At 36.7% G+C, this 27,969-nt stretch overlaps 4 protein-coding genes across 4 annotated transcripts in view; 2 read left to right on the top strand and 2 right to left on the bottom strand.

The window, feature by feature from the left end:
- Positions 1 to 5,855: 5,855 nt before the first annotated feature.
- LOC118054204 (protein ACCELERATED CELL DEATH 6) lies at positions 5,856 to 9,778 on the top strand. Its single transcript, XM_073406198.1, has 5 exons — positions 5,856 to 6,066; positions 6,147 to 6,903; positions 7,083 to 7,621; positions 7,849 to 7,932; positions 9,054 to 9,778. The coding sequence occupies exons 2-5, from the start codon at positions 6,183 to 6,185 to the stop codon at positions 9,636 to 9,638; spliced, it is 1,929 nt and encodes a 642-aa protein (XP_073262299.1). The 5' UTR covers positions 5,856 to 6,066; positions 6,147 to 6,182; the 3' UTR covers positions 9,639 to 9,778.
- A 510-nt stretch (positions 9,779 to 10,288) lies between these two features.
- The window catches only part of LOC140954928 (FRIGIDA-like protein 4a), a 40,638-nt gene continuing 22,957 nt past the window's right edge, over positions 10,289 to 27,969 (bottom strand). The window contains exon 2 of the mRNA XM_073406086.1: positions 10,289 to 10,807. Within this exon, the coding sequence (XP_073262187.1) occupies positions 10,602 to 10,807 (206 nt within the window). The 3' untranslated portion in view covers positions 10,289 to 10,601. The remainder of the gene's footprint in view (positions 10,808 to 27,969) is intronic.
- Positions 13,755 to 14,682, bottom strand: LOC140954981 (uncharacterized). Its single transcript, XM_073406359.1, has 2 exons — positions 14,184 to 14,682; positions 13,755 to 14,004 (listed from the first exon to the last, which is right to left on the bottom strand). The coding sequence occupies exons 1-2, from the start codon at positions 14,680 to 14,682 to the stop codon at positions 13,961 to 13,963; spliced, it is 543 nt and encodes a 180-aa protein (XP_073262460.1). The 3' UTR covers positions 13,755 to 13,960.
- On the top strand, positions 17,888 to 27,846 carry LOC140955003 (protein ACCELERATED CELL DEATH 6-like). The gene is made up of 5 exons (XM_073406447.1): positions 17,888 to 18,198; positions 19,172 to 19,854; positions 20,034 to 20,572; positions 20,805 to 20,888; positions 27,138 to 27,846. Exons 2-5 carry the CDS (start codon positions 19,188 to 19,190, stop codon positions 27,714 to 27,716), a joined length of 1,869 nt encoding a protein of 622 aa, XP_073262548.1. The 5' UTR covers positions 17,888 to 18,198; positions 19,172 to 19,187; the 3' UTR covers positions 27,717 to 27,846.

The raw sequence follows: 27,969 nt of genomic DNA on the forward strand, positions 1-27,969 counted from the left end.
AAGCTCTAAAATAAATAAAAAATAATAATCAAAAGAATAATAATAGAATAAGAAATAAAAACAATTTAGATTATGAAATTGAAAGGAAAATTTAATTTCACTGTAGAATCAAAAACTAAAAATAAGAATTAAAAAAATATGGGCCAAATTAAAAAAAAAGGACAACTTGTAATTTTTTATTGAATGAGAAAATTGAAAACAATTTTACATTTTTGAAAAAGATCTAGAACAAAAACTTAGTAATAAAAAAAGGGATCAAATTTGAAATAATACTAAAACAAGAAGATAACTCTGAATTTTAAAATAGCTAGCAAGAATTTTAAAGAGAAGAGAGGGAAAATATGGAAAACAATAAAGAAAATAGCAACAACGATACACCACTACAAATAAGAATACATGTGTTACCCCTGCAGGAAAAGAATTCTAAGATGCATCGATCGCCACCATGGAAGGGTGGCTTGGCCGCTAAAAAAGGTTGCATGCACCACCAAAGCTATTGCATCTTTTTAACTATACCTATTACTTTCAATTCCCCATATTTGTTTCATAATCGAATCCAGTCCCTTAAGACCTAATTGCTTTAAATCAACTTAATTTAAATATATTTTGATAAATTAGATACCAATAAAGCATCATATCTTTTTCTTAATATTATGGGACCCTTATATTTAAGAATAAAACTATCAAGATAATTTAAAAAAAATATATATGAAAGAACCAAATTAAAATAAAAAATAACGACAACTAAAATTAGAAACTAGTTCACAAGTTCTTAAAGACTTAATTTTATTCCCAAAAGCCTTGCTTTAAACCAATAAAATGAAATATTTTATCGTAAAATTGAACATCTACTCATCACTTGGAAGATTATATCCAAATTATGTTCAAATTATTATTGTGCATGTTGTGTGGAGATGTGATACTTAGAGTGTGGCTGAAAACTTCCAAACATTCATATTAAAATGCTTATTATTGAAGGATATCCTAGGACTTATCTCATAGGAATCTTGATAAAAATAATTGCTTGATCAACTTTATTTGAGCTCATTTTAGTTTTGATTGAGCTAATCAGTCAAAGCCTAAATGGTGTTATTAATTACCATAATATTATTGTGATAAGTTGTGTTTTTTTATTTCTAGTAAAATTGTCCTTAAATCAGCATTAAATAAATTTAAGTTCTAATAAAAAAATATATATTTTCAGAAGGAGACAATATTATCTAACTAGACTTTAGACAAACTATCTATTACCGTCTAATCTTGTCATTACGCATAAAAAATTGACTATGAGGTTGTGCTAGGAGAGGCAATAACATTCAGAAAAGGTGGCAATATTATGAGCTATAAGGGGACATTATTGCTCTATCCATGTGTAGTTATTTGTTTATATAGAGAATTAGATGATGAATAACCATTTTATAGAACATCTAATACAAGCTTCTCCATTGGTCTGAATGTTTGTGAGTTATTTTCAGACCTCTTGAGGCCAAAAGAATGACGTCTATCAATTACAAGGGCTAGCTAATTGTTACCCATTATAGCCATGTTCTTACTAAATTGGATTTTTAGCATGATTACTAAATTGTTGTGATTTTTAGCCAATCTATTAATTGATAATAGATCAATGAATTCTTTAATTAACATGTTCCTTGTTATTCATTTCTTCCTTCTAATAAGAAGATTCTACACCTAAAAAAGTGCAAGCAGCAAACGAAATTGGTTTGATTAACCAAAATTTAGCAAAAAAACAAGCATAGGCACCCAATGGCGACTCCAATCAAGGAAAGAAGTGGAAAGAATACAATGCTCGATAGCCAAACCATTTAAAACTCACAGCACGGAAATCACATCCAGCTTGAGCTCCATATAAAGGTAATCAGCGTTACAGGCATGGGCATCATATCCAGTCATGAGATAAAACAAAAAAAAAAAAAAAGAGGTTTGCTAACAATGTTGCATGCACAATTTAAAGGGGATCCAACCCCTGTTGGAATGGCAAACCAATATAATTAACAGACTTTTTTTTTCTTTGACAAACTTGTGATTGAACACTTAAAGAGTCTAGTTCAATTATGCGTACAAAGAACATTCTTCAGAAAAGGAAATAAGCAGTACTATGCACAATGGTGTAAGCAAAACCAGTTCAACTCTCGCATGTCATTTATACATTCAATTGTCAGGGCAGTATAGCATTGTTTCCATCACCTTGGTAAAGTCTGTTTTATTTAAATAAATTATCACTTCCCAGGTGATATCAATGCATTGTCCTCGCTGGCTTTCAAAAGCATCAGCCTGGAAACATTACGCAAATACCCACTTAACTTAACAAGGCCATACACCAAGCAGATGTAGTAGTACCAGGATTGGACCTTGCATTTTTTGTAAATGTCAAAAACATCAGAAACAATTTCTAGTGGAACAAAAATGCAATAATGCAGGTAATTTTAAAATGATTTTGAACATAGGCACTTCAACTCTTAGAGCAATAGCCTCGAGTCCTTTAGAAACAGAATAAATAAAGCGTTTTTGGCATAATTTACATAGCATTTGGAGATACTAAAGCTGTGCCCTTTCAGATTCACAGTATCATTTCTATTAATCATACAAAGAGAGAGATTGTTATGTCCTTTGATGCCAACTAATTATGCAATGATCTCATTTACAACAATGAATCTCACAAACAAAAAAGGTAGAATCCCTTCTTCTAGAGACACTGCATCTAGAAAACTTATTGCAACATAAAAAGCCAACGACACAATGGAAGTCATGTTTTTTCTCTCACCATTGAAGTTATTTATTTGTAATAGATTATTTTAAGTTTTACATTAAATGACTTTGATGAATTGATTTTCTACGCTGTTATTCAAGCAGTCTTGTTTTTAGAAATTTTTAGCTTTGTTTAGGTTTTTTTTTTTCCCCTTTGTCTAAGGTCAGTTTGATTTGGGTTACAAGATGATGTACATCTTAGATATACTTTTTGTGTTTTTTTTTTTTTAAAGTTTTTCTCTTTAATACAATTACACTTAAAATATAAATTTAAAGAGCCATTGTTTTAATGGAGTTAACTTTAAGATTATTCTAGATTTATGAGTATAGTATATGTTTTCGGGAAAAGTTAAAGGTTAAATAAATAATATATATTTTGAGTTAATATATAGTTTTTTAAAATTTTTAAAAATAAGTAATGTATGAATTGACTATAAGGAAAACAAATTGCTGGGATAACGAAAATGAGGGGGTTGTTAGGAATGTGTTGGAAAACACATTGCAATTAGGTTAGAATAATGCAAAAAACAATTATATTATTGTAAAACTATAATATCATTTCTTTATCTTAATTTTGTTTATCAAATTAATATATTAGGTTGCGTGATTTGCGGCATGATATTTTTAGATATTCAATGAAAAGAACCAACTTTAATGACATGGTATTGTGAAAAAATTTTAGACCGAGAGACATCACAAATAGTAATTGGACTAAGTTTCAAGAAAGGGGGTGGTGGGGCTGGAGAAGAGAAAAAATAAAATTAAAAAGAGGGGTAGTGGGGCTGGCGGCCGAATGAGGGAGAAGAGAGAAAAAAAAAATAAAATTAAAAAGGGGGGGATAGTGGGGCTGGCGGCCGAATGAGGGAGAAGAGAGAAAAAAAAAAATTAAAAAGGAGGGCGTGGGGCTGGCGGCCGGTTGAGGGGGACAACCAGGGAAGGAGATGGTCGGGTCTGGTTTCTGTTTTCTTCTCCCTCCCCCCCTATATTTAAAATTACCCTTGTGTGAAGGCTGCTGTATAGAGGTAAAATCTTGTTTGGACCTTAAAATTGGTCCTTTAATTTTTTTTTTTTATATAAATTTGATTTTTTTTAATTTTTTTGTATTTTTAAAACGAGTAATATCAACATCGACTCAAAGAGAAAAAATCAATGATTTTAAAAATGATGTGTGAAAAGTCAAACGCGTTCCAAAAACCTTTAAAAAATTAAATTCTTTTTTTAGATGACGTTGAAAATACTAAAAACGATACAAATATATTAAAAACATATTTTTTAAAATTTTTGTTATTTTTCTTTATTTTTAAATTTTTAGAAAATTTTATCAAAAATATAGATAAAAAATTAGGTAACAACAATCCCTGTATTTAGAGTACTGTATGGATACGAGGGATTAGTCTGACTTCATATACAAGGAAAAAAAATAAGGATTTTGTGATGCATTTTTCATTAATTCATGTTTACATTTTCTAAATGCCATAGAGTGGAGCTGCGAATTTCTAATATTTCATTTATAACGACACTTTTGACATTGCATAAATTATAATAACAAACTTGTAATATTTTTAGACTATTTTTTTTTATTGAGTTTGCAATTTTCTAACTTAGTATTAAAATTGATATCAATTATATAAACAGTAATATATATAGTATAACTTTTTGAAGTACAAAGGGAAAGTGAAATCACAATTAAAACATAGAATTTTTTAATGTAATTTTTTCTTAAGAAAAACATTAGACATTTTACTCAGATTGAATATTTATTATAAATTTTAAGAATATTATGCACATGAGTTTTTATATATATTTATTTATAAAGTAATTCCTAATGCACTACAACGAACTGGAAAATACAGAAGAAATATTTCATCGGTATATAGAGAACATTCTGTTGATGTTGAAATTGCTAATGAAAACGATGATGGGATACTACCGTCGAAAATAACTCATTATATTTTTTATTTTATCGGCAATTTTATATACTAATAGAATCATCAAGAGAATATTTGCACCTAAAAATCAGCTCTTGCTACCCATTTTTCATCAAAAAATACTTTGGAATTGGAAATTCCAAGCGAAATAATAATAATAAAAAAAAAACTTGAAAGCTATCACTAATTCCATCACCGTTTATTTTTTTTTATTGAATATTCAATTAGCGACTTTGTTGAAAAGTTCTTACATATTCTGTAAGTTTTACCAAAATTTCTAGAATGTTTACGAACATTCCAGTCGATTTGCCAACATAAATGCCGATGGAATATTGATTCCATTGATGATTCTGTTGGAGTTTTCAATTTTTTTATTTTGTTTGTTATGATCCTCAATCCAATAATTGCTCACATTAAACTCACAACCACAACAAAAGACATCTCTAAAAGTTTACTTGTACAAATTTTGTAATATATAATATTAAATGGATAACTAGTACTTATTTGATTTCATAGTTAGAAGATTCAAGTGGGAAATTTATATGAATGGTACACAAAAATGAGATAGAAAAAATTTAATACATAAACATTAATAAAAGTAGAAACAATAAAAAATAATAGTAGGAAACCATGTTTCAATTGAAACACAATCAAATTAACAAGGTGAAGTGTATCTAATATATCAAATCAAAGATGTTGAAGGTTTAGGAAGGGGAGAAAAAGGTCCATCAATAATTGCACTTAGTTGAGCCCAAATATCCTATTTTATTATAGGAGTTGTGCACTCTTCTTCTCCAACTCAACAACCACTTATTTCTAAATATTTTTATGCACAATCTATTCAAATTCCTATGAAGAATAGCTTGGGTCGACATATGGTGTGTGTAGAGTTGAAACAATGCAACACTCCATCAATTATTGGATCAATGTTATAGGCAAACTATAAATTCGATTCTTTTTAGGTCCCTCACTTGTAGCAATCTTTAACCACACTTGAGGATAAGGGTGTTCAAAAAAACCGACCAATCAATTAAACCGAGAAAACCAAAAAAGAATTAATCAAAAAAACCAAACCAAACCGAATAAACGGATTAAAAAGCTTTATCCTCTACGCCTATCATTATGTCTCCCTAACTATAGTGCTTTTAGCATTATTAAACCCAAAACACTCCAATCCACGAGAAAAACATTTCTACAGTAATTCGCGATACAGACAAAAACATTCACAGTTTATAACACTGATCCCTGGGCAAAGAGGAGGACGACCAGGGGAGTAACCGATCGGAGAAAAGCAAGAACAGAGGTGAAAGCAGAGGAAGAAAGTAACTAGTCGACCAGTCCTCTCTCACCTCTTCATCTCCAGAACTACCAGGTACGTAAGTCTCTTCCCTTCCCCACTCTTACAATTTCAATTCCACTTAACACTGATAACAAGACATGTAATTACCACAGATACAACCGCAGCAAAGTTAAGTCACTCAAGAAGAGATGGAGCACTCAACCGACATTATACAATCTTCCAGCACGTTGCAACTCTCTATGCAAGTACAAATAGATATGCCAAGACCAGTACATGAGGAGCTTGAACGATGGAAGGCAGTTAAATTCCCAGTTCCGAAGCCTGCAGGTTTTGGTTCTTGTGAGCCAAATAAAATACTGCAGAAGGAGGTTTATACCTATGCAAAGGAAGACAACTTCAATGCCCTGTTTGGTCTCTTGTCCGATAAACGGGACCGAGTTTCATCAGAGGAAGTGCTCGATATCATTTTCAAACATGTTGCTGCCTCTGGAAATTCACTGCTTCATGTGGCAGGAAGCCATGGAAGCGAAGGTGTGATACAGCTACTGTGTCATCACTTCCCCCTCCTAATCACCAGGAAAAATTTGCTGGGTGATAATGCGCTTCATCTGGCTGCCAGGGCTGGACGGTTTGCCACAATTCAAAATCTCGTCAAGCATGTGAAAATTCATCATAGAACACTTGAACTTGCTAGCTTGCTGAGGATGAAGAATAATAAAGGAAACACCCCTTTGCATGATGCAGTCATCAAGGGTTGCCGAGAGGTGGCCTGTTTCCTCCTTTACGAAGACCTAGAAGTTTCCTACCTCAAGAACAAGGAAGACAAGTCTCCCTTGTACTTGGCAGTAGAGAGTTGCGACGAGGAGTTGATTGCTTCTTTTATAGAAGCTATGCCGGAAGGAAATTTAGGTAATCACATGTTTTCATCATTTCGACGTGAAAAATAACATGTCACACTTATAATTATTGGTCTCGTTAAAACTGATTCTTCATAATTTCATTTTATGTAAAGCATAAAATTCAAGTTATTTCCATGCATTTTGTGTTTTTTGTATTGATTATCTAATTTTTAAATTATGCTGCACTAGAAAAACTAGCGGTCGGCAAGCCGGATATAATGCTTCCCGAGGACATAAAAGGGGGAAATCTCCTTCATCTTGCAGCATCAATGGGCTTCCTTTCTGGAGCAAGACTCCTGGTTAGTCGATGTCCTGTTGCCGTATCACAAAGAAACGACGAAGGCAACTTACCCATCCATGTTGCATGCCAGAAGTGCCGTCTTGAAGTAGTACGCGAACTACTTACTTGTTGGTTCGATCCAATGGATTTTCTCAACGAAAAAGGACAGAATATTCTTCACGTTGCAGCGGGGAGTGGACAGATGAAAATAGTGGAGGAAATATTGGGAAATCGAGATATGAAAGCACTTATAAATGATAAGGATTACGATGGAAATACACCTTTGCACTTGGCTGCAATGTATGGCCGTCCTGAGATAGTGCGGGCACTAGTGAGGGACAAGCGGGTGGATAAAAGGATTGTCAATAATGAAAAGTTGAAACCATCTGGTGTTGTTGCGAAATTATTGCGAGGCGGACGCTTTGAAGCACCAAAGTCAGATGGAATGGTATGCTTATATGCTGAGCCTTTTCAAAAAACTGACCTTATGGTGCCAATGGGCTTGCAATTGCTCTTGAATATCACGGGGGATCATACTCCAAATTAATCATCATATATACTTGGAGAAAATGATAATGAAAAGGACAACCTTAACTGATTGCAAGAAAATACATTCAAATTCAGTTTCGAATGTGTGCTTACAAATTAATACTGTCTTTGCTTGTACTTGCTCAGAGCATGCTAATCGATACCAAGCATGAGGATGATGCTGCGAGAGGCGTATGGAACAAATCGCAGGACGTAGAAGTTCGCAAAATGGTAAGATTTTCGGTTTCACTAAAACTGCACTTTATCTTATGCTTCGACTTAAACTGCACTTTATATCAACTTATACAAATTATTATTAATCTCCAAGAACGCACCACAACTAACTTTATGTTTAGAATTTTGTTTTGAAAGTATTTTTTTAAAAAAAATTGATTAATTTTTTGTTTAAAATTAATATGGTTTTTTATATTTTTCAAAGGTAATATGTAAAAATAAAATTTTAAAAATAAATAAATAATATTATTTTAATATATTTTAAAATAAAAAATATTATAAAAAACAACCAATATTACACTTTCAAACACACAAATATTAGAACGTGCCTAACATCACAAAGGGTTTTCATTGCTCCATTATATATCTTAATTTTAACATTATCAATTCTAGCAACTTGGATTTTATTATCATTTACAAGCGCTATAGAATCTCCATAATATCCTTTGTAAGTATCAAAACATTATTTCATTAAATAAATATGAAAGTAGCACGCAAAATCTACAATCCATGAATTTTTGTCAACCTTTTAACTCTTGTGTATACCCATTCCTTCATCCATCCTCAAGAGTACAAATCTAACTTCAAAAGAAAACGATTAGTCATGGGTCTAGAAGCATAAATACTCTCTAGTTTTTTCCATATGCCAATAAGCTTCTAGTAATGGCATTATACTCCACAATCCAGCTTCTAGTAATTGCATATATAGGAACAATCAATACTCATTTAAAAAGAATTTTTAATTGTCAAAACCTCAGTCACATTTAATTCTTTTATATTCATCAATACCAGAGGGTTTCGTCCACATAAGAAGCTAATCAGGTGATTTAAGTAAATATATTCTAGTATAGCAAAAACTTTCACATCCACATTCTGTCCATGTCGCAACTTTATAGAAAAGGGAATGATAGATTTCTTTTAATTACCTAAAATTTGATTAATCCAAAGTGGAAATAAAGTTCTTTACTTGCTAAAAAATATGGAATGCCTCGCTGATCTACTAAATATATAGCGATGAATTCCTTCTTCGTTATTATGGGACATTAAGCTAACATTGTCATGATGCTTTATATAATTTGTTTACCATATTATTTTCTAATTAACACTTTGTTGTTCAGCGTGAGGTATCAAAAGTTTTGGTGGAGGCAGGTGACAAGAATCTTAACTTTGATTTAACGACGTTAACGACGGAGGAACGGAACAGAGGGGTAGGGAATCTTCTCGTGGTGGCAGTACTGGTAGCTGGAGTAACCTTCGCTGGTGCTATCACTGTGCCTGGATCAGGTTCTCATCTGAGCAGTGGTAGTTCAAAAAATCTGATGAGAGCTTATATTTTTTTTGACATGCTAGCTATGAATTTCTCCCTCATCGCCGCTATAATCCTTTGTCAGATATCATTAGGTCGTACCGGTAATGTAAGAATAAGCATGGACATGGCGACATATCTTAATTTTTACTCCCTTCTCTGCATGGGTTTAGCATATACATTCATCCTGGCAATCACGGTGCAAGAACGTACTGTATTTTTCATAACCATCATCACAATACAAGCCTATCTTTGTTTTACCCTATTAGTTTGGTCCTGTGGATTGATGTTTTCAACTGCAAATTCAATATTAGTTTGGTCCTGTGGATTGATGTTTTCAACTGCAAATTCAATATTATCTTATATTCATGGCTCGAATGAAAAGAAGGATGGGTAGAGAATAGCTTGCAAACGGGAGGGCATTTTATCTTGTATTTAAATCTCATGTAATTTGTATCTCTTGTAACAAATAGATAAGCTCTTTCTCTTCTTTCTTGTAACGACTTTGGTTATATATAAAGCAGAACATGCATGTCTCTGGTGTGTCTTTTCAGAGTTCTTTCATATTGCAGGGTACTTGACTTGCGAATTCTGAGCACTAGATAGTTTGACAACAACTAATCGCGTGCGTTTTTGATAAAACTTAAAAATAAAAAAAAAAATTCAATTATATAGAGATTAAAAAAAAATGGTAATTGAAGTAATGAGAATCAAAATTAAAATAAAAAATAAATTTTATTTTTAATTGAATGGTGAAATTGAAAAGAAAATTCAATTTAACAAAAACACTCAAAAAATAAAACTATCAAAAATAATAAGAATTAAATTGAAAAAAACATAATATATCACAAATTGAGATTAAAGGATAAAATTAAAGATAACTCAAAATTTCACAAAATGATCAAGAACAAAAATAAAAAAATCAAAATAATAAATAATGAATTTGATATTTTAATAAATTAAAGTACAACTTTGAAATTTCGCATGACCAACATGTTTTTCAAGATGAGGAAAGAGTAAAGTAGGATGAGAAGAAAAAAAAAAGAGGAATAATTGTTTGAAAATTTGGCAGCTTTGGCTTGTCGATAAGGAGTAGGTCCACTGTCCCGGCCACCACCTGCACCATGGCCTCGCTTGTTTTGAGACTTGGTAGCAGTGGCAGTTGACGTACCCCTCTTCCTCTCTGCTTTGGTTTTTTCAAGCAGAGAAGCCCGTTTTCTCAAGCTGTCAAGGGAAAATTCTGATTCAAGCTTATGATCTACCACACATTTGATGATTGCTTTAATAGAATTCAACTCCAAGGTACTTGACTCATCCTGCAAAAAAATTAATAAGACTCAAATATTTCATGTCATTAGAATTACACAATGTAGATAGAGATTAGACACACCGTTGCAGCTGCACTATAATTGCCATTCTTCAAGACAGTAGTGGTGATCTTCTTGGAATTCTTAAGATATGACTTGAGTAGAGATACAGGAGAAAATCTTTTCGTCAAACCAGATTCAGAAGCAAAATATACAGCCTCTATCTCTTTCCTATTCTTCACCAATTCATCAATTATATCTGCAAAACAATTTATGATAGTTGAGAAATAATTAGGAGGCCTTAACCTAATAGGTTAGCCAACCCTTTCTATATATATGAGTAGGGCAATATACAATAGTAAAGGTGGAGATTACCACATAAGAATATGACTACAATATTTCCTATATAATTACATTCTATAATACGCCCCCTCAAGCTGAGGGTGGAGGATCAACCCGAAGCTTGAATTTAAAAGTAGTAAATGAAGCAGCAGGAAGTGGCTTAGTGAAGACATCGGCAAGTTGATCCTGAGAGGAAATAAAACGAATCTGAATCTCCTTCTTCGCAACTCTATCTTGGACAAAATGATAATCAATCTCAATATGTTTTGTGCGAGCATGAAATATAGGGTTTGCGGACAAATACGTGGCACCAAGGTTGTCACACCAGATAATAGGAGCAGAATGAGTCGGAATCTGAAGATCCGTTAACAAGTACTGAAGCCAGATAACTTCAGCCGTGCCATCGGCTAAGGCTTTGTACTCAGCTTCCGTCGAAGAACGAGCAACAGTGCGTTGCTTACTCGATTTCCATGAAATTGGCATCTGACCAAAGAACACAAGATAACCACCTGTAGACTTTCTATCCTCAATACTACCTGCCCAATATGCATCTGTAAAACCGTGTAAAGCAAAGGAAGAGCTGCGAGTAATATGTAAACCATGTGATGCCGTACCACGGAGATAACGCAAGATGCGTTTCACGGCAGCCCAATGGGATTCTGTAGGAGCATGCATAAATTGACAGACCCGGTTAACAGCAAAGCAAATATCCGGGCGTGTGAAAGTGAGATATTGGAGAGCACCAACAAGTTGCCGAAAATGAGTAGCATCAGAAAACAATGGATCCGGCATAATGGTGGCTTTGGATGCCGAAATAGGAGTATCAACTGGTTTACAGGATAACATACCAGCTCGTGTGAGGATATCAAGTGTATATTTATGTTGACAAAGCATAAGTCCCAGACTAGTACACTGCACTTCAATACCCAAGAAATAATGAACATCACCCAAATCCCGAAGTTTAAATTCAGAGCTCAGTAGCTGAATGAGTCGTTGTAGCAGAGTTCCATTATTACCCGTAAGTAGAATATCATCAACATAAACCAAAAGATAACAAATGTCACTACCAACCGAGAAGATAAACAATGAGGTATCCACTTTAGAAGCACGGAAACCAATGGATAATAGAAAATCATTCAGACGAGTGTACCAAGCCCGCGGAGCCTGTTTTAACCCATATAGAGATTTATGCAATCGACATACATGACCTGGGAGTGCAGAATCAACAAAACCTGGAGGTTGTTTCATGTAAACCTCTTCATCAAGGACTCCATTTAGAAATGCATTATGAATGTCAAGCTGATGAATTTTCCAACCACTCGAAACTGCAATGGAGAACACTAAGCGGACTGTTGCCTGTTTGATAACAGGACTAAAAGTTTCTGAGTAATCAATACCTTCTTGCTGAGTGAAGCCCCTAGCAACCAGGCGCGCCTTATACCTCTCAATGCTACCATCAGATTTGCGTTTAATTTTGTAGACCCATCGGCTACCAACAACATTCATGGACGGATGAAATGGCACTAAAGTCCATGTTCTGTTTGCGCGTAAGGCCTGAATTTCCTCTCGCATAGCATTATGCCACGCCTCATATCTGTTAGCATCAGGAAAAATAAGTGGCTCATGCGAGGGAGGAGAAGATACCCGACTGAAGGAAGCAGCAGAGGTGGCTGCCGTGGTGGTGATCAGCGCTGTCTTGGGCTGTCTCGGACGAAGAACCATGGGGTGTTTAGGAGCAGCGGGACATGGAGTAGCAACACCTGTACCTGGAATGTGCTGAAGAGGATAAGAGGAGAGATCAACACAAAGTTGCAGACCAGGAGGTAAAGCCGGGGAGGTGCGAGGTTGTGCCGCAACTGAATCCTGCAAGTCAGAACCTGTTCCTGCACAATAATCATTGGAAAGACAAGCATGTGGTGATAGTATGGTTGTGTGGGGTGGTGAGGCAGGGTCGGCTAAATCAACGGGCAGGGGAGCAAGCTGGGGGGTTGCGGCAAGGGGCAAAGGTGAGTTGTGTGTTTTGCCGAGTTGGGAAGGAAGAGGCTGAAAACAGGAAGGGGGTTGCAGTGATGGAAGATAGGTAGGTGGAGTGGGGGGAACCGGGGGTGTTGTTACCTGTTCAGACTTTTGAAAAGGAAAGACACATTCATGAAAACGAACATGACGGGAGACATAGACACGACCAGACTCTAAATCAAGACACCGATAACCAAGATGAGACGAGCTATAGCCTAAAAACACACAAGGAGAAGATCGAAAATCTAATTTATGAGCATGATATGGACGTAAAAATGGAAAACAAAGACACCCAAAAGTGCGTAGAAAATTATAATCAGGAGTGCGATGAAACAGACACGCAAAAGGAGATTTATTTTGAAGAACAGGAGTAGGCATGCGATTAATAAGATAGACCGATGATTCCATAGCATAGTTCCAAAAACGCAATGGGGCATTACACTGCCCTAAGAGGGTTAGGCCAGTTTCGACAATATGTCTATGACGACGTTCAACTGTGCCATTTTGTTCATGAGTATGAGGACAAATTAATCGATGATGAATACCAATTGTTTGAAAAAATGTATTTAATTTACGATATTCACCACCCCAATCAGTTTGAACAGATTTAATTTTAAGAGAAAACTGACGCTCAACAAGTGTCTGAAAACGTTGAAACGTGGAAAATACATCAGATTTCGCAACAAGCGGATAATACCAGATATATTTAGTGTGCGCATCAACAAAGATAACAAAATAACGAAAACCATCAGAAGAAAACATTGAAGCAGGACCCCAAACATCACTAAAAATTAATTCAAGTGGGGTAGAAGTTTTGTGACCTGTCGGTCGTAATGACAAACGGGATGACTTGCCTAAAGGACATGCTTGACATTGAGTAAAAGATCGTTTAGACGTACAAATAATTTTATTATCAGAAACTAACAAATTTAGAATGCGAGGAGTTGGATGACCTAAACGACGATGCCACAAGTCGGCAGTCGCGGAAATGCAAGGAGACCAAAAAGCTTGAGGAACTGACGTAGCCGAGGACTCGGAGAGAACATAAAGACCATCATGACTCCGACCGGAAAGAAGAACTTCCTTGGTGACGAGATCCTTCACATAAAACACAGAATCGTGAAATTCAAAATAAACATGATTATCACGACAGAATTTCTGAACAGATAACAACGGTTTGGTAATGTGAGGCACACGAAGAACATTAGTTAATGTAAACAAGCGTTTGGGGGAATATAAAGTAGTATGTCCAACATGGGATATGTCAAGGGCCTTACCATCACCAACATGCAAGAAATCATTACCAAGATAAGGAGCAGAATCAGTTAGAGTTGCAAGATCAGGCGTCACATGTTGATTCGCGCCGGTGTCGGGAAACCAAGTCGTTGCAGCAGAATCATTCGCAACAGCAAGGTGAGCAGAGGGCTGCTGTGTGCTGCTGCGAAACTGATAGCATTGAAGAGCTGAATGGCCAGGAGTGGAACATAATTGGCAACGGACATGTCCAGACCACTGCCCTTGATTTGGCCGAAAATCTGCAGCAGAGGTGCGCCTGTTCTGCCACTGATTTTGCCTCCAATCTGCAGCGGAATGACCTCTGTTTGGGGCCTGAAATCGGTTGGTGTTTGAGCGCCAATTACCTCTAGAACGTCCCCTGTTTCGGCTGTGATTAGTCATGGCATAATAAGCAGAATTCGGAGGTGTTGGCAGCAATGGTGGCTGCTGCGGCAGAGAAGAAGAAGACAGCAGTGATGAAGAGGATGAACCGACAGCCATTGAGTGAAAAGAGTTCTTGTGCAGAAACTCATGGGTAAGGAGATGGCTATGAAGATCAGCATACGATAGCGGTTCAGCCTTGGTTATGAGACTAGTTACCAAGTCTTTGAACTCACCGCGAAGTCCACGAAACACATAGAGATTGAAATCTTCAAGGGACATTGGGCGACCAGCAGCAGCCAATTCGTCAAATAACGATTTGGCTTGCTGCATATACATACTAACCGATGCATCACCTTGCCGAAGGTCTTGAAAGGAGCCATGTAGTTGCATGATCCGAGAATTAGATGGAGAGGCAAGTGCCTTCTCAAGCGTGCGCCAAACACAATGTGAAGTAGAACAATCGACGACAAGATGCAGCACATCCACGGAAAGAGAGGAGAGAAGAGCACTCAAAATAAGTTGATCTTGTTGCTTCCAACGAAGAAAAGAGGGGCTGATGGCAGAAGAAGAATCAGCCGAAGCATCAATCATATGAGATGGAGGACACGGCAAGGAGCCGTCAACAAACTGAAAAACACCTTGACCAAGGAGATATGGCTTCATCTGCATTCTCCAATAAAGATAGTTGGTGTTCGTAAGTTTCAACGACACAACATGGTGGGTGTTTGATAGAGGAACCATTGGATATTGTGTTCCCATAAGAGGCAGAGGAACGGCAGAGCCAGCAGCAGGAAGAGGGCTGGCCGGTGATGATGCATCACCGGTGGAGGGAGAGGTTGGAGCAACGGCGGCAGAAGGAGAGTCCATGGGGGAGAAAATTAGGGCCGGCTGCAAAGAGAGAAAATATTAGGAGGCTCTGATACCAAGTTGAGAAATAATTAGGAGGCCTTAACCTAATAGGTTAGCCAACCCTTTCTATATATATGAGTAGGGCAATATACAATAGTAAAGGTGGAGATTACCACATAAGAATATGACTACAATATTTCCTATATAATTACATTCTATAATAATGATTGAAAAAAGTTTTAACACCATAAACACTTGTTTGAACTCTCAGCTAAACTAAGTACAGACATATACACAGTGATAACTCATATCTTGAAACCAGTACTAGGGCTCATACACTACTTAACTACCTCTCATGAGGGGAGGAATGAGGCAGGTTTGGTTCATATGAACTAAGAAAGATATTCTGTCAACTAACCTTAAATGATGATTAGGATTATAACTCTCAGTAATACAGAAAACTTTTTGAGAGATTGACCAAATTAGTCATTGTTATTATCTGAAGTCACAACACAGATAAACTCTGCCTACCAAAATAAGAGGTTTGCTAACAAAGTTGCATGCACAATTTAAGGGGGATCCAGCCCCTGTTGGAATGGCAAACCAATAAAATTAACAGACTTTTTATTTCTTTGACAAATGGTTGATGAGAACCATTGAACATTTAAAGAGTCTAGTTTAATTAGGCGTACAAAGAACATTCTTCAGAAAAGGAAATAAGCAGTTCTATCCACAATGGTGTAAGCAAAACCAGTTCAACTCTCGTATGTCATTTATACATTTATATGTCAGGGCAGTATAGCATTGTTTCCATCACCTTGGTAAAGTCTGTCTTATTTAAATAAATTATCACTTTCCAGGTGATATCAATGCATTGTCCACGCTGGCTCTCAAAAGCATCAGCCTGGAAACATTACGCAAATACCCAATTAACTTAACAAGGCCACACCAAGCAGATGTAGTAGTACCAGGATAGGACCTTGCATTATTTGTAAATGTCAAAAACATCAGAAACAATTTCTAGTGGAACAAAAATGCAATAATGCAGGTAATTTTAAAATGATTTTGAACATAGGCACTTCAACTCTTAGAGCAATAGCCTCGAGTCCTTTAGAAACAGAATAAAGCGTTTTTGGCATAATTTACATAGCATTTGGAGATACTAAAGCTGTGCCCTTTCAGATTCACAGTATCATTTCTATTAATCATACAAAGAGAGAGATTAGTATGTCCTTTGATGCCAACTAATTATGCAATGATCTCATTTACAACAATGAATCTCACAAACAAAAAAGGTAGAATCCCTTCTTCTAGAGACACTGTATCAAGAAAACTTATTGCAACATAAAAAGCCAACGACACAATGGAAGTCATGTTTTTTCTCTCACCATTGAAGTTATTTATTTGTAATGGATTATTTTAAGTTTTACATTAAATGACTTTGATGAATTGATTTTCTATGCTATTATTCAAGCAGTCTTGTTTTCAGAAATTTTTATTTTTTTTTAGCTTTTGTTTTTTTCCCTATTGTCTAAGGTCAGTTTGATTTGGTTATAAGATGATGTACAACTTAGGTACACTTTTTGTGTTTTTTTTTATAGTTTTTCTCTTTAATAAAATTACGCTTAATTTTTTTTTTTGAAAAACCATTGTTTTAATAGAGTCAACTTTAAGATAATTCTAAATGTATGATTATAGTAGATGTTTTTGGGAAAAGTTAATGGTTAAATAAATAATATATACTTTGAGTTAATATATAGTTTTTTAAAAAATTTTAAAAATAACTAATGTTTGACTACAAGAAAAAAAAAATTATCGGGACAAGGAACATGAGGGGGTTGTAAGAAATGTATGGGAAAACCACATTGTAATTAGGCAAGTATAATGCAAAAAACAATTATATTATTGTAAAACTATAATATTTCATTTCCTTATCTTAATTTTGTTTATCAAATTATTATACTAGGTTGCGTGTTTTGTGGGATGATGTTCCTAGTTATTCAATGAACAGAGCCAACTTTGATTACATAGTATTGTAGAAAAATTTTACATCGAGGCACGTCACACAGAGTAATTGGACTAAGTTTCAAGAAGTTTTGGCATCATATGGTTTTAAAAAGAGCCCAAAATTTCCTTGATTCCTTCAATAATTAAAGGTGAAGCATAAACCCTAAATAAAATTGAAGAGGCAATACAGAACATGCTAAACGCATTGTTATTGTATCTAAAGCATTTGTATTAGGTGGTTTGGTACCCTTACACTAGGATAGAGTTTTTCCTGGCTTTATTCTAAACTAGGCTATGAGCTTTGTACAATTCTAAAAGCCAAATAATAGATTTGATATAAAAATTATGGGACCACATCAAGATTCTCTCCTCAAAACATGGTCGAAAGAATCTTGCATATGGAACAAACATTTTATATATGTTCAATCTTGCATATGGAACGCACCAGGACGGACGAACTGGGGAAAACAAAAGCAAACGCAGAGAGGACGAACGAACGAAAAAAACCCAGGAAAAACAGAGACGACCGGACATAGAGGAGACACAGATAATACACAGAGAACACTAGGCCAAAGACCACAAACAAAAACACAGACGCAAGAACAGAGATAATACAGAGAAGACGAGCAAAAACAGAAGGCCACAGGAGAGCGAAACACACGCAGAACACGGGACAGACAGGAAGAAACCGATCAGAGAAAAGCAAGAACAGAGGTGAAAGCAGAGGAAGAAAGTAACTAGTCGACCAGTCCTCCATCACGTCTTCATCTCTACCAGGTAAGTCTCTTCCCTTCCCCTGTCTTACAATTTCAATTCGCTTAACACTGTGCTCTTTGAATTTTAATTAACTAATCACTGTACACGCACGATTGTTGCGTGCCTGGTGTCAGGCCCAGCCGGCCAATCCCTTTGTTTGGATATTTGTTCAGGAACTTCTTTTTTATTTTAAAAGCATCAAAAAACAATTTATGAATCTTTTGAATTTATGTATAGTTCCCTCATGTTTTTTTATAGTATTTCTGTGAATTTTTACTGAGAAATTCAAATCTGATATTGATATATTTTTTTTATAAAAAAACTATACATGCATTAATTTAACTCAATTTTGTTAGGTTATTCACTAAGCTAGGAACCAGAAATACTTTATATTTTTGTGAAATATCAATCTTCAAATCAAGGTATTTATTAGACTTTAGGGATATTGTAGTATTACTCTCTTCTTAATACAAGTTTGTAATTCTTGTTATTCTATGATGATATGAGTAGAGTTGGTTTTCGGGTTTAAATGTTGCTCTTTCTTTTGTTATATCCTCAATTTTTATTACAAACAAAATCCTGGTATCATTTTCGCTTGTGGAATAGATAATTGGCTAAACTAGGTTAAATAGATGTATTATTTTCTCTTTTTATACTATGATAATTATTTTTGAAGATTCTATTCAAATTCTTAACAAACTGGCATCCATTGTTTGCGCTAATAAAATTTATATTAATTTTATATATTTATGCATATAATTTATTAATTTATATAATACTGTTAGAAAATCTACAACGCGTTAACAGCTTGATTTTGACTTGAATTTAAAAATTTATAGATATGCTCCTAAATAATTGTATTAAGAGAAAATTATGTAGCTAATGTACGTTTTCTCTCACTAATACTTTAATTAGCAAATCTCTTGCATTCATGTTTTCTATGAATTCTTTAGTTAAAGTCACTCAAGACTTACAAATCTTCCAAATCTTCCAGCACGTTGCAACTCTCTATGCAATTTCAAATAGATATGCCGAGACCAGTACATGAGGAGCTTGAACGATGGAAGGCAGTTAAATTCCCAGTTCCGATTGCAGATTATGGTTCTTGTGAGCCAAATAAAATACTGCAGAAGGAGGTTTATACCTATGCAAAGGAAGACAACTTCAATGCCTTGTTTGGTCTCTTGTCCGATAAACTGGAGCATGTTTCATCCGAGGAAGTGCTCAATATCATTTTCAAACATGTTGCTGCCTCTGGAAATTCACTGCTTCATGTGGCAGCAAGCCATGGAAGCGAAGATGTGATACAGCTACTGTGTCATCACTTCCCCCTCCTAATCTCCAGGGTAAATTTCCAGGGTGATAATGCGCTTCATCTGGCTGCCAGGGCTGGACGGTTTGACACAATTCAAAATCTCGTCAAGCATGTGAAAAATCATCATAGAACACTTGAACTTGCTAGCTTGCTGAGGATGAAGAATAATAAAGGAAACACCCCTTTGCATGATGCAGTCATCAAGGGTTGCCGAGAGGTGGCCTGTTTCCTCGTTAATGAAGACCTAGAAGTTTCCTACCTCAAGAACAAGGAAGACAGGTCTCCCTTGTACTTGGCAGTAGAGAGTTGCGACGAGGAGATGATTGCTTCTCTTATAGAAGCTATGCCGGAAGGAAATTTAGGTAATCACATGTTTTCATCATTTCGACGTGAAAAATAACATGTTACACGTATAATTATTGGTCTCATTAAAACTGATTCTTCATAATTTCATTTTATGTAAAGCATAAAATTCACGTTATTTCCATGCATTTTGTGTTTTTTGTATTGATTATCTAATTTTAAAATTATGCTGCACTAGAAAAACTAGCGGTAGGCAAGCCGGATATAATGCTTCCCGAGGACATAAAAGGGGGAAATCTCCTTCATCTTGCAGCATCATTGGGCTTCCTTTCTGGAGGAAGACTCCTGGTTAGTCGATGTCCTGTTGCCGCATCACAAAGAAACGACGAAGGCAACTTACCCATCCATGTTGCATGCCAGAAGGGCAATCTTGAAGTAGTACGCGAACTACTTACTTATTGGTTCGATCCAATGGATTTTCTCAACGAAAAAGGACAGAATATTCTTCATGTTGCAGCGGAGAGTGGACAGAGGAAAACAGTGGAAGAAATATTGGGAAATCGAGATCTGGAAGCACTTATAAATGAGAAGGATTACGATGGAAATACACCTTTGCACTTGGCTGCAATGTATGGCCGTCCTGAGATAGTGCAGGCACTAGCGAGTGACATGCGGGTGGATAAAAGGATTGTTAATAATGAAAAGTTGAAACCATCTGGTGTTGTTGTGAAATTATTGCAAGGCGGACGCTTTAAAGCTCCAAAGTCAGATGGAATGGTATGCTTATATGCTGAGCCTTTTCGAAAAAACTGACCTTATGGTGCCAATTAATGGGCTTGCAATTGCTCTTGAACATCACGGGGGATCAATCATCATATATACGTGCAAAAAATGATAATGAAAAGGACAACCTTTAACATTACAAAAACTGAATGCAAGAAAATACATTCAAATTCAGTTTCGAATGTATACTTACAAATTAATACTGTCTTTGCTTGTCCTTGCTCAGAGCAAGCGAATCGATACCAAGCATGAGGATGATGCTGCGAGAGGTGTATGGAACAAATCGCAGGAAGCAGAAGTTCGCAAAATGGTAAGATTTTCGGTTTCACAAACTTTCTTTCTTTTAAGTCTTGGCATGTGCCTAACATCACAAAGGGTTTTCATTGCTCCATCATATATCTTAATTTTAACATTATCAATTCTAGCAACTTAGATTTTATTTTCATTTACTAGCACCATAGAATCTCCATCATATTCTTTGGAAGTATCAAAACATTATTTATATAAATAAATATGAAAGTAGCATGCAAAATCTACAATCCATGAATTTTTCAAAACCTTATTACATTTATGATCCATGAGAACATCATCATCTTTGCTCCCATCTTTCATGGTATTCGTAACATCTCTAGACTTCGTAATTCTTCTAAGGCGGCTTTCATCTTCTCACAATGATACCAAACATGGCCTTTGCAATGACAATTAAAATATTTATTATCATTGTATTCCACTCTAGATCTAGAATCTCAAATAGAGTTATTTATACCAAATCTACCTCCTTATGCCATGTTCCTCCCATGACAATCATAATTTTATTTCCTAGATTACCTTCCATCACCAATGCCTCGTTACCTTTCAAAACCTTTTATTCTATCCAGTAAGATTAAACCTAAAGTTATCCTTTTAACTAGTATTGTTTGCACCCATGGCTTGTAGAATGAGGTTTCGCTCAATTTTTTTTCTAATATTGACTACTTGTGTTGTCAACCTTTTAACTCTTGTGTATACCCATTCCTTCATCCTTCCTCAAGAGTACAAATCTAACTTCCAAAGAAAACGATTGGTCATGGGTCGTATAGAGAGATAAAGAAGAATCAAGCTTCTAGTAATTGCAAATATCGGAACAATCAATACTCATTTAAAAAGATTCTTTAATTGTCATAACCTATAGAATAAAATAAAACATTCTTTCATGATCTCTTAATAAATTATAGATTTGGTATAAATACTCATTTTTAAAAATTTCTTTCTTCATCATCTCTTAAAAATCCATCAATACCAGAGGGTTTTGGTTAGCCATTTAAAGAACCATTCACATTTCACTTTAGGTGGCATCCAAGTCAAATTATATTCTAGTTGCTTTGAGTTGAGAATAATACAATGTGTTGGGTTGTGCCTTAGCCAACCTTCCTATTTATATAGAGGCAGTAGAACACTGCAGTAACTGTAATGATTACAACATCCTATATTAGAATCATATTCTATAATATGCCCCCTCAAGCTGAGGGTGGGGGATCAACCCGAAGCTTGAATCGAAAAGTAGTAAAGGATGCAACAGGAAGCGGTTTAGTGAAGACATCGGCAAGTTGATCTCGAGAGGGAATAAAACGAATCTGAATTTCTTTCTTGGCAACACGGTCACGAACAAAGTGATAATCCACTTCAACATGCTTAGTACGAGCATGGAAGATAGGATTTGCTGAGAGATAGGTAGCACCAAGATTATCACACCAAATGGTAGGGGCAGAGACTGAGGGAACCTGCAAATCTGTTAACAAGTATTGAAGCCAAATGACTTCAGCGGTACCATCAGCAAGGGCTTTATACTCAGCCTTAGTAGAGGAGCGAGCAACAGTGCGTTGCTTGCCGGATTTCCAAGAAATCAGTGTCTGACCAAAAAAGACAAGATAGCCGCCCGTAGACTTGCGATCATCAATACTACCAGCCCAATCTGCATCTGTAAAGCCATGTAGAGCAAAAGAGGAGCCTCGAGTGATATGGAAACCATAAGATGCCGTACCTTTAAGATAACGTAAAATACGTTTGACAGCGACCTAATGAGAATCTGTAGGAGCATGCATAAACTGACAGACTCTGTTAACAGCAAAGCATATATCTGGACGGGTGAAGGTAAGATATTGAAGAGCACCCACGATTTGACGAAATCGTGTAGGATCAGAGAATGAATGATCCGATAATAAAATGACTTTCGAAGGGAGACTGGAGTATCAACTGGTTTGCAGGAAGTCATACCAGCTCGAGTGAGGATGTCAAGAATATATTTATGTTGACACAGCATTAAACCCATACTGGTAGACTGAACTTCAATACCCAGAAAGTAGTGAACAACACCTAAGTCACGAAGCTTGAACTCAGAGCTAAGTAACTGTATAAGGTGATGGAGCATAGCAGAGTTGCTACCCGTGAGCAGAATATCATCAACATACACCAGGAGATAAAAGATATTAGTACCATCAGATAAGATAAACAGGGAGGTGTCAACCTTGGAAGCTCGGAAACCGATGGAGAGCAAAAAATCACTTAGACGAGTGTACCATGCTTTCGGTGCCTGTTTCAAACCATACAATGATTTGTGCAATTTGCACACATGAGATGGAAGAGAAGAGTCAATGAAACTTGGAGGCTGTTTCATGTAGACCTCTTCAGTAAGAACACCATTGAGGAAGGCATTATGAATATCAAGCTGATGAATCTTCCAATTTCGCGAAACCGCAATAGAGAAAACCAATCGGACAGTGGCTTGCTTAATAACTGGACTGAAGGTTTCAGAATAATCAATACCTTCCTGCTGGGTAAAACCTCTAGCAACAAGGCGCGCTTTATAGCGCTCAATACTACCATCAACACGACGTTTGATCCGATATACCCATCTACTGCCAACAACGTTCATCGAAGGATGAAATGGAACCAAAGACCAAGTGAGATTTTCGCGTAAAGCGAGATCTCATCACACATAGCATTATGCCAAACTGCATATCGGTCAGCATCAGAGAATGCAAAAGGCTCAGAAGAGGGAGAATACAGTACCCGTGTGGAGGTAGAAGTAGCGGCAGTGGAAGCAACTAGATTAGCTGTCTTCGGCTGCCGCGGTCTAAAAGTCATAGGATGTCTGTTGTGTGCTAGTGGAGACGCAGGGGAAGATGGTTGTAGTGAGGAGACCTGTGGCAGCTGATAAGAAGACAAATCAACCATAAGTTGCAGACCAGCGGGAGAGGATGATAAAGAAGTAGCCTCAAGCATAGGACTGTCAGTAGAGGAGGGGCTGGAGGTAGAGACTGAAGCGGCATGAGTGCTAGCCAGGGAGGGCGAAGCAGAGGAGGGACTAGAAAGTGCCCCAAGACCATGAGGAGAGGAGACCAATTGATGATCTGAACCTGCATCATAAGGGTTAGATAAACAATCATGGGATGATGGCCAAGGGATGGGTGGAGGCTGTGGTCGGGTGGCTGTTTGGAGTGGCAAAGCGGAGTATTGTGGGCTGTTTGGGTGGCTAGTGAAAGCGGGTAGCGATGAGTGGTTTAGCAAATTTGGGAGGGTGACAGTAGTGGGTGGGTTGGGGGTTGTGGTGGAGACCTTTGCAATCTGTTCAGAATTATCAAATGGAAACACATGTTCATGGAAGCGGACATGACGGGAAATATAAATACGGTGAGATGCAATGTCAAGACATCGATAACCAAGATGCGAGGAACTATATCCAAAAAACACATATGGAGAGGAACGAAAATCCAATTTATGATTATTATATGGACGCAGAAAAGGAAAACAAAGACACCCAAAGGTACGCAAAAAATGATAATCAGGAGATCGTTGAAATAAACAATCAAACGGAGAGCGATGGGCAAGAATAGGAGTAGGCATGCGATTTATAAGATAAACAGAGGTTTCAAAAGCATAATTCCAGAATCGAAAAGGTGCTTTACATTGCCCTAAAAGAGTAAGACCTGTTTCCACAATATGCCTATGACGACGCTCTAATGTTCCATTTTGTTCATGAGTGTGGGGACAAATCAGATGATGATGAATACCAATGGTCTGAAAAAATGTGGATAGTTTTCGGTATTCACCACCCCAATCAGTTTGAACAGATTTTATTTTTAAGGAAAATTGACGTTCGACAAGAGTTTGAAATTGATGAAAAACAGAGTAAACATCAGACTTGACAACTAGAGGATAATACCATACATATTTAGTATAAGCATCAACGAAGATAACAAAATAACGATAGCCATCTGAAGAAAAAAGAGGAGCAGGGCCCCATACATCACTAAAAATTAATTCAAGTGGAGTAGAAGTTTTGTGACCAGTAGGTCCTAAAGACAAACGCGATGATTTTCCTAAAGGACAACTTTGACATTGAAAATTAAGACGTTTGTTGTTACAAATAATCTTATTTTTTGAGATTAACAATTGAAAGATACGTGAAGTAGGATGACCTAGTCGACGATGCCATAAATCGGCAGAGGCAGAAGTGCAGGGAGATCAATAGGCTTGAGGAACTAACGTGACGGAAGACTTGGTCAGGGCATAGAGACCATCTTTACTCTGACCTGAGAGAAGGACTTCATGGGTGTTGAAATCCTTGACATAAAACACACGAGGGTGAAATTCAAAATAAACATTATTATCAAGACAAAATTTCCGAACAGAGAGCAGAGGTTTTGTGATTGCAGGAACATGAAGAACATTAGATAAGGTGAAAGAACGATGTGGTGTATATATTTTTGTATGACCAAGATGAGATATAGGAAGGCCCTTACCATCACCAACATGCAAATTATCATTACCAAGGTACGGTTCTGAAGCGGTCAAGGTGGCAAGATCAGGTGTGACGTGTTGATTGGCACCGGTATCTGGAAACCAATCAACAGAACTGGTTGAGGAGAGATTGTGTTGCACCAGGTTGGCAGTAGGTTGTTGGCCATAACCTCGTTGCTGGAATTGAGGGCAATGAGGAGCTGTATGGCCGAAATTCTGACACAGTTGACAGCGTGGATTCTGCCCCCTATTACGCTGCCAAGAGCCTTGCCTATTGTCACCGAAGGAGGAGTTTTGGAAGTTGCGGTGATCAGGTCTGGAGCCAGCAAATCGGTTGCCTCTGCTGTTGGACTGGTTGGGACGCCAGCCACCGTTGAAGCGGCCCTTACTACGGCCAAAATTGCCAAAAGTCTGGCGCTGTGCAACAAGAGCAGAAGATGGAATGCTGGGTGTGGGCAGCAGAGGAGCATGTATGGAAGCAGAAGATTTGTGAAGAAATTCATGTGTGAGGAGATGGCTGTGAAGATCTGTATATGATAAAGGTTCAGCCTTGGTAATAAGACTGGTAACTAAGTCTTTAAACTCTCCCCGAAGACCACAAAACACATATAAATTGAAATCTTCAAGTGAAACTGGCCGACCAGCAGCGGCCAATTCATCAAATAAGGCCTTCGCTTTTTGCATAAATTGAGTTACTGATTCATCACCCTGTCGAAGATCCTGAAGAGAGCCGTGAAGTTGTATAATACGAGAATTGGAGGTGGAAGCGAGAGCTCGCTCAAGAGTGCCCCAAGCTGAACAAGAACTTTGACAACCAACAACAAGATGCAAAACTTCCATAGATAGGGAGGAAAGAAGAGCACTTTGAAAAAGCGGATTTACCTGAAGAGAGATACCATCATGGGCAAGAACATGTGTTGATGGACATGTGTTGGAGCCATCAACAAAACCAAAAACTCCTTGGCCTAGGAGATAAGGTAGCATTTGCATACGCCAATATAAATAATTAGTGTTTGTTAATTTGAGGGAGATGACTTGATGAGTGTGAGAAAGAGAGATAATGCTTGCGGCAGTAGAGGCAGCAAACGTGGGCTGCAAGAGGAGGCGTTCACCAGCCATGGCAGAGGAGAATCCAGGCGGTGACGTAGTAGAGGAAAGCAGAGGAGGCGCTGCAAGAGAAGAGGGCTGCACTGTCGGAGAAGAAGAAAGCTGGACTGCTGGTGCTGCAGAATTTGAAGATGTATGTGGTGGCTGTTCCATTGAAAAAGGGAGGTTGGGAGGCTATGAGAAAATTAGGTTTAATTTATTTTAGGGTTTTGTTGCTCTGATACCAAGTTGAGAATAATACAATGTGTTGGGTTGTGCCTTAGCCAACCTTCCTATTTATATAGAGGCAGTAGAACACTGCAGTAACTGTAATGATTACAACATCCTATATTAGAATCCTATTCTATAATACTTTGGTCCACGTAAGAAGCTAATCAGGTGATTGAAGTAAATATATTCTAGTATAGCAAAAGCTTTCACATCCACATTGTGTCCATGCTGCAACTTTATAGAAAAGGGTATGATAGATTTCTTTTAATTACCTTAAATTTGATTAATCCAAAATGGAAATAAAGTTCTTTACTTGCTCAAAAATATGGAATGCCTCGCTGATCTACTAAATAGCGATGAATTACTTCTTCGTTATTATGGGATATTAAGCTAATATTGTCATGATGCTTTATATAATTTGTATAACATATATTTTCTAATTAATTAACACTTTGTTGTTCAGCGTAAGGTATTTAAAGTTTTGGTGGAGGCAGATGATAAGACTGAGTGTGATTTACCAAGAACGACGTTAACGATGGAGCAACTGAACAGAGGGCTAGGGAATCTTCTCGTGGTGTCAGTACTGGTAGTTGGAGTAACCTTCGCTGGTGCTATCACTGTGCCTGGATCAGGTTCAGGTCTTAGCAGTGGTAGTTCAAAACGTCTGATGAGTTTATATATTTGTTTTGACATGCTAGCTATGAATTTCTCCCTCATCGCCGCTATAATCCTTTGTAAGATATCATTAGGTCGTTCCAGTAATGTAAGATCAAGCATGGAGATAGCGACATCTCTTAATTTTTACTCCCTTCTCTGCATGGGTTTAGCATTTACATTCATCCTGGCAATCACGGTGCAAGAACGTACTCGATTTTTCATAACCATCATCACATACCAAGTCTGTTTTGTTCTTACCCAATATTTTTTGTCCTTCAGATTGATGGTTTTAACTGCAAATTCAATATTGTCTTTCGCAAATCCCTTTAAATTGATGGCTCGAATGAAAGGAAGGATCACATCCAATTCAAACTGGATAGCTTGAAAACGGGAGGGCATTTTATCTTGTATTTAAATCTCATGTTATTTGTAACAAATAGATATTAAGCTCTTTCTCTTCTCTATTGTAACGACTTTGGTTATATATAAAGCAGAACATGCAGGTCTCTGGTGTGTCTTCTTTCATATTGCAGGGTACTTGACTTTCAAGTTCTTAGCACTAAATAGTTTAACGACAACTAATCGCATGCGTTTTTTATAAATATAGTATGTACTAGTCGTGCACCTCAGCTATGATG

This window comes from Populus alba, chromosome 18, assembly GCF_005239225.2.
Source record: "Populus alba chromosome 18, ASM523922v2, whole genome shotgun sequence".
NCBI classification, from domain to species: Eukaryota; Viridiplantae; Streptophyta; class Magnoliopsida; order Malpighiales; family Salicaceae; genus Populus; species Populus alba.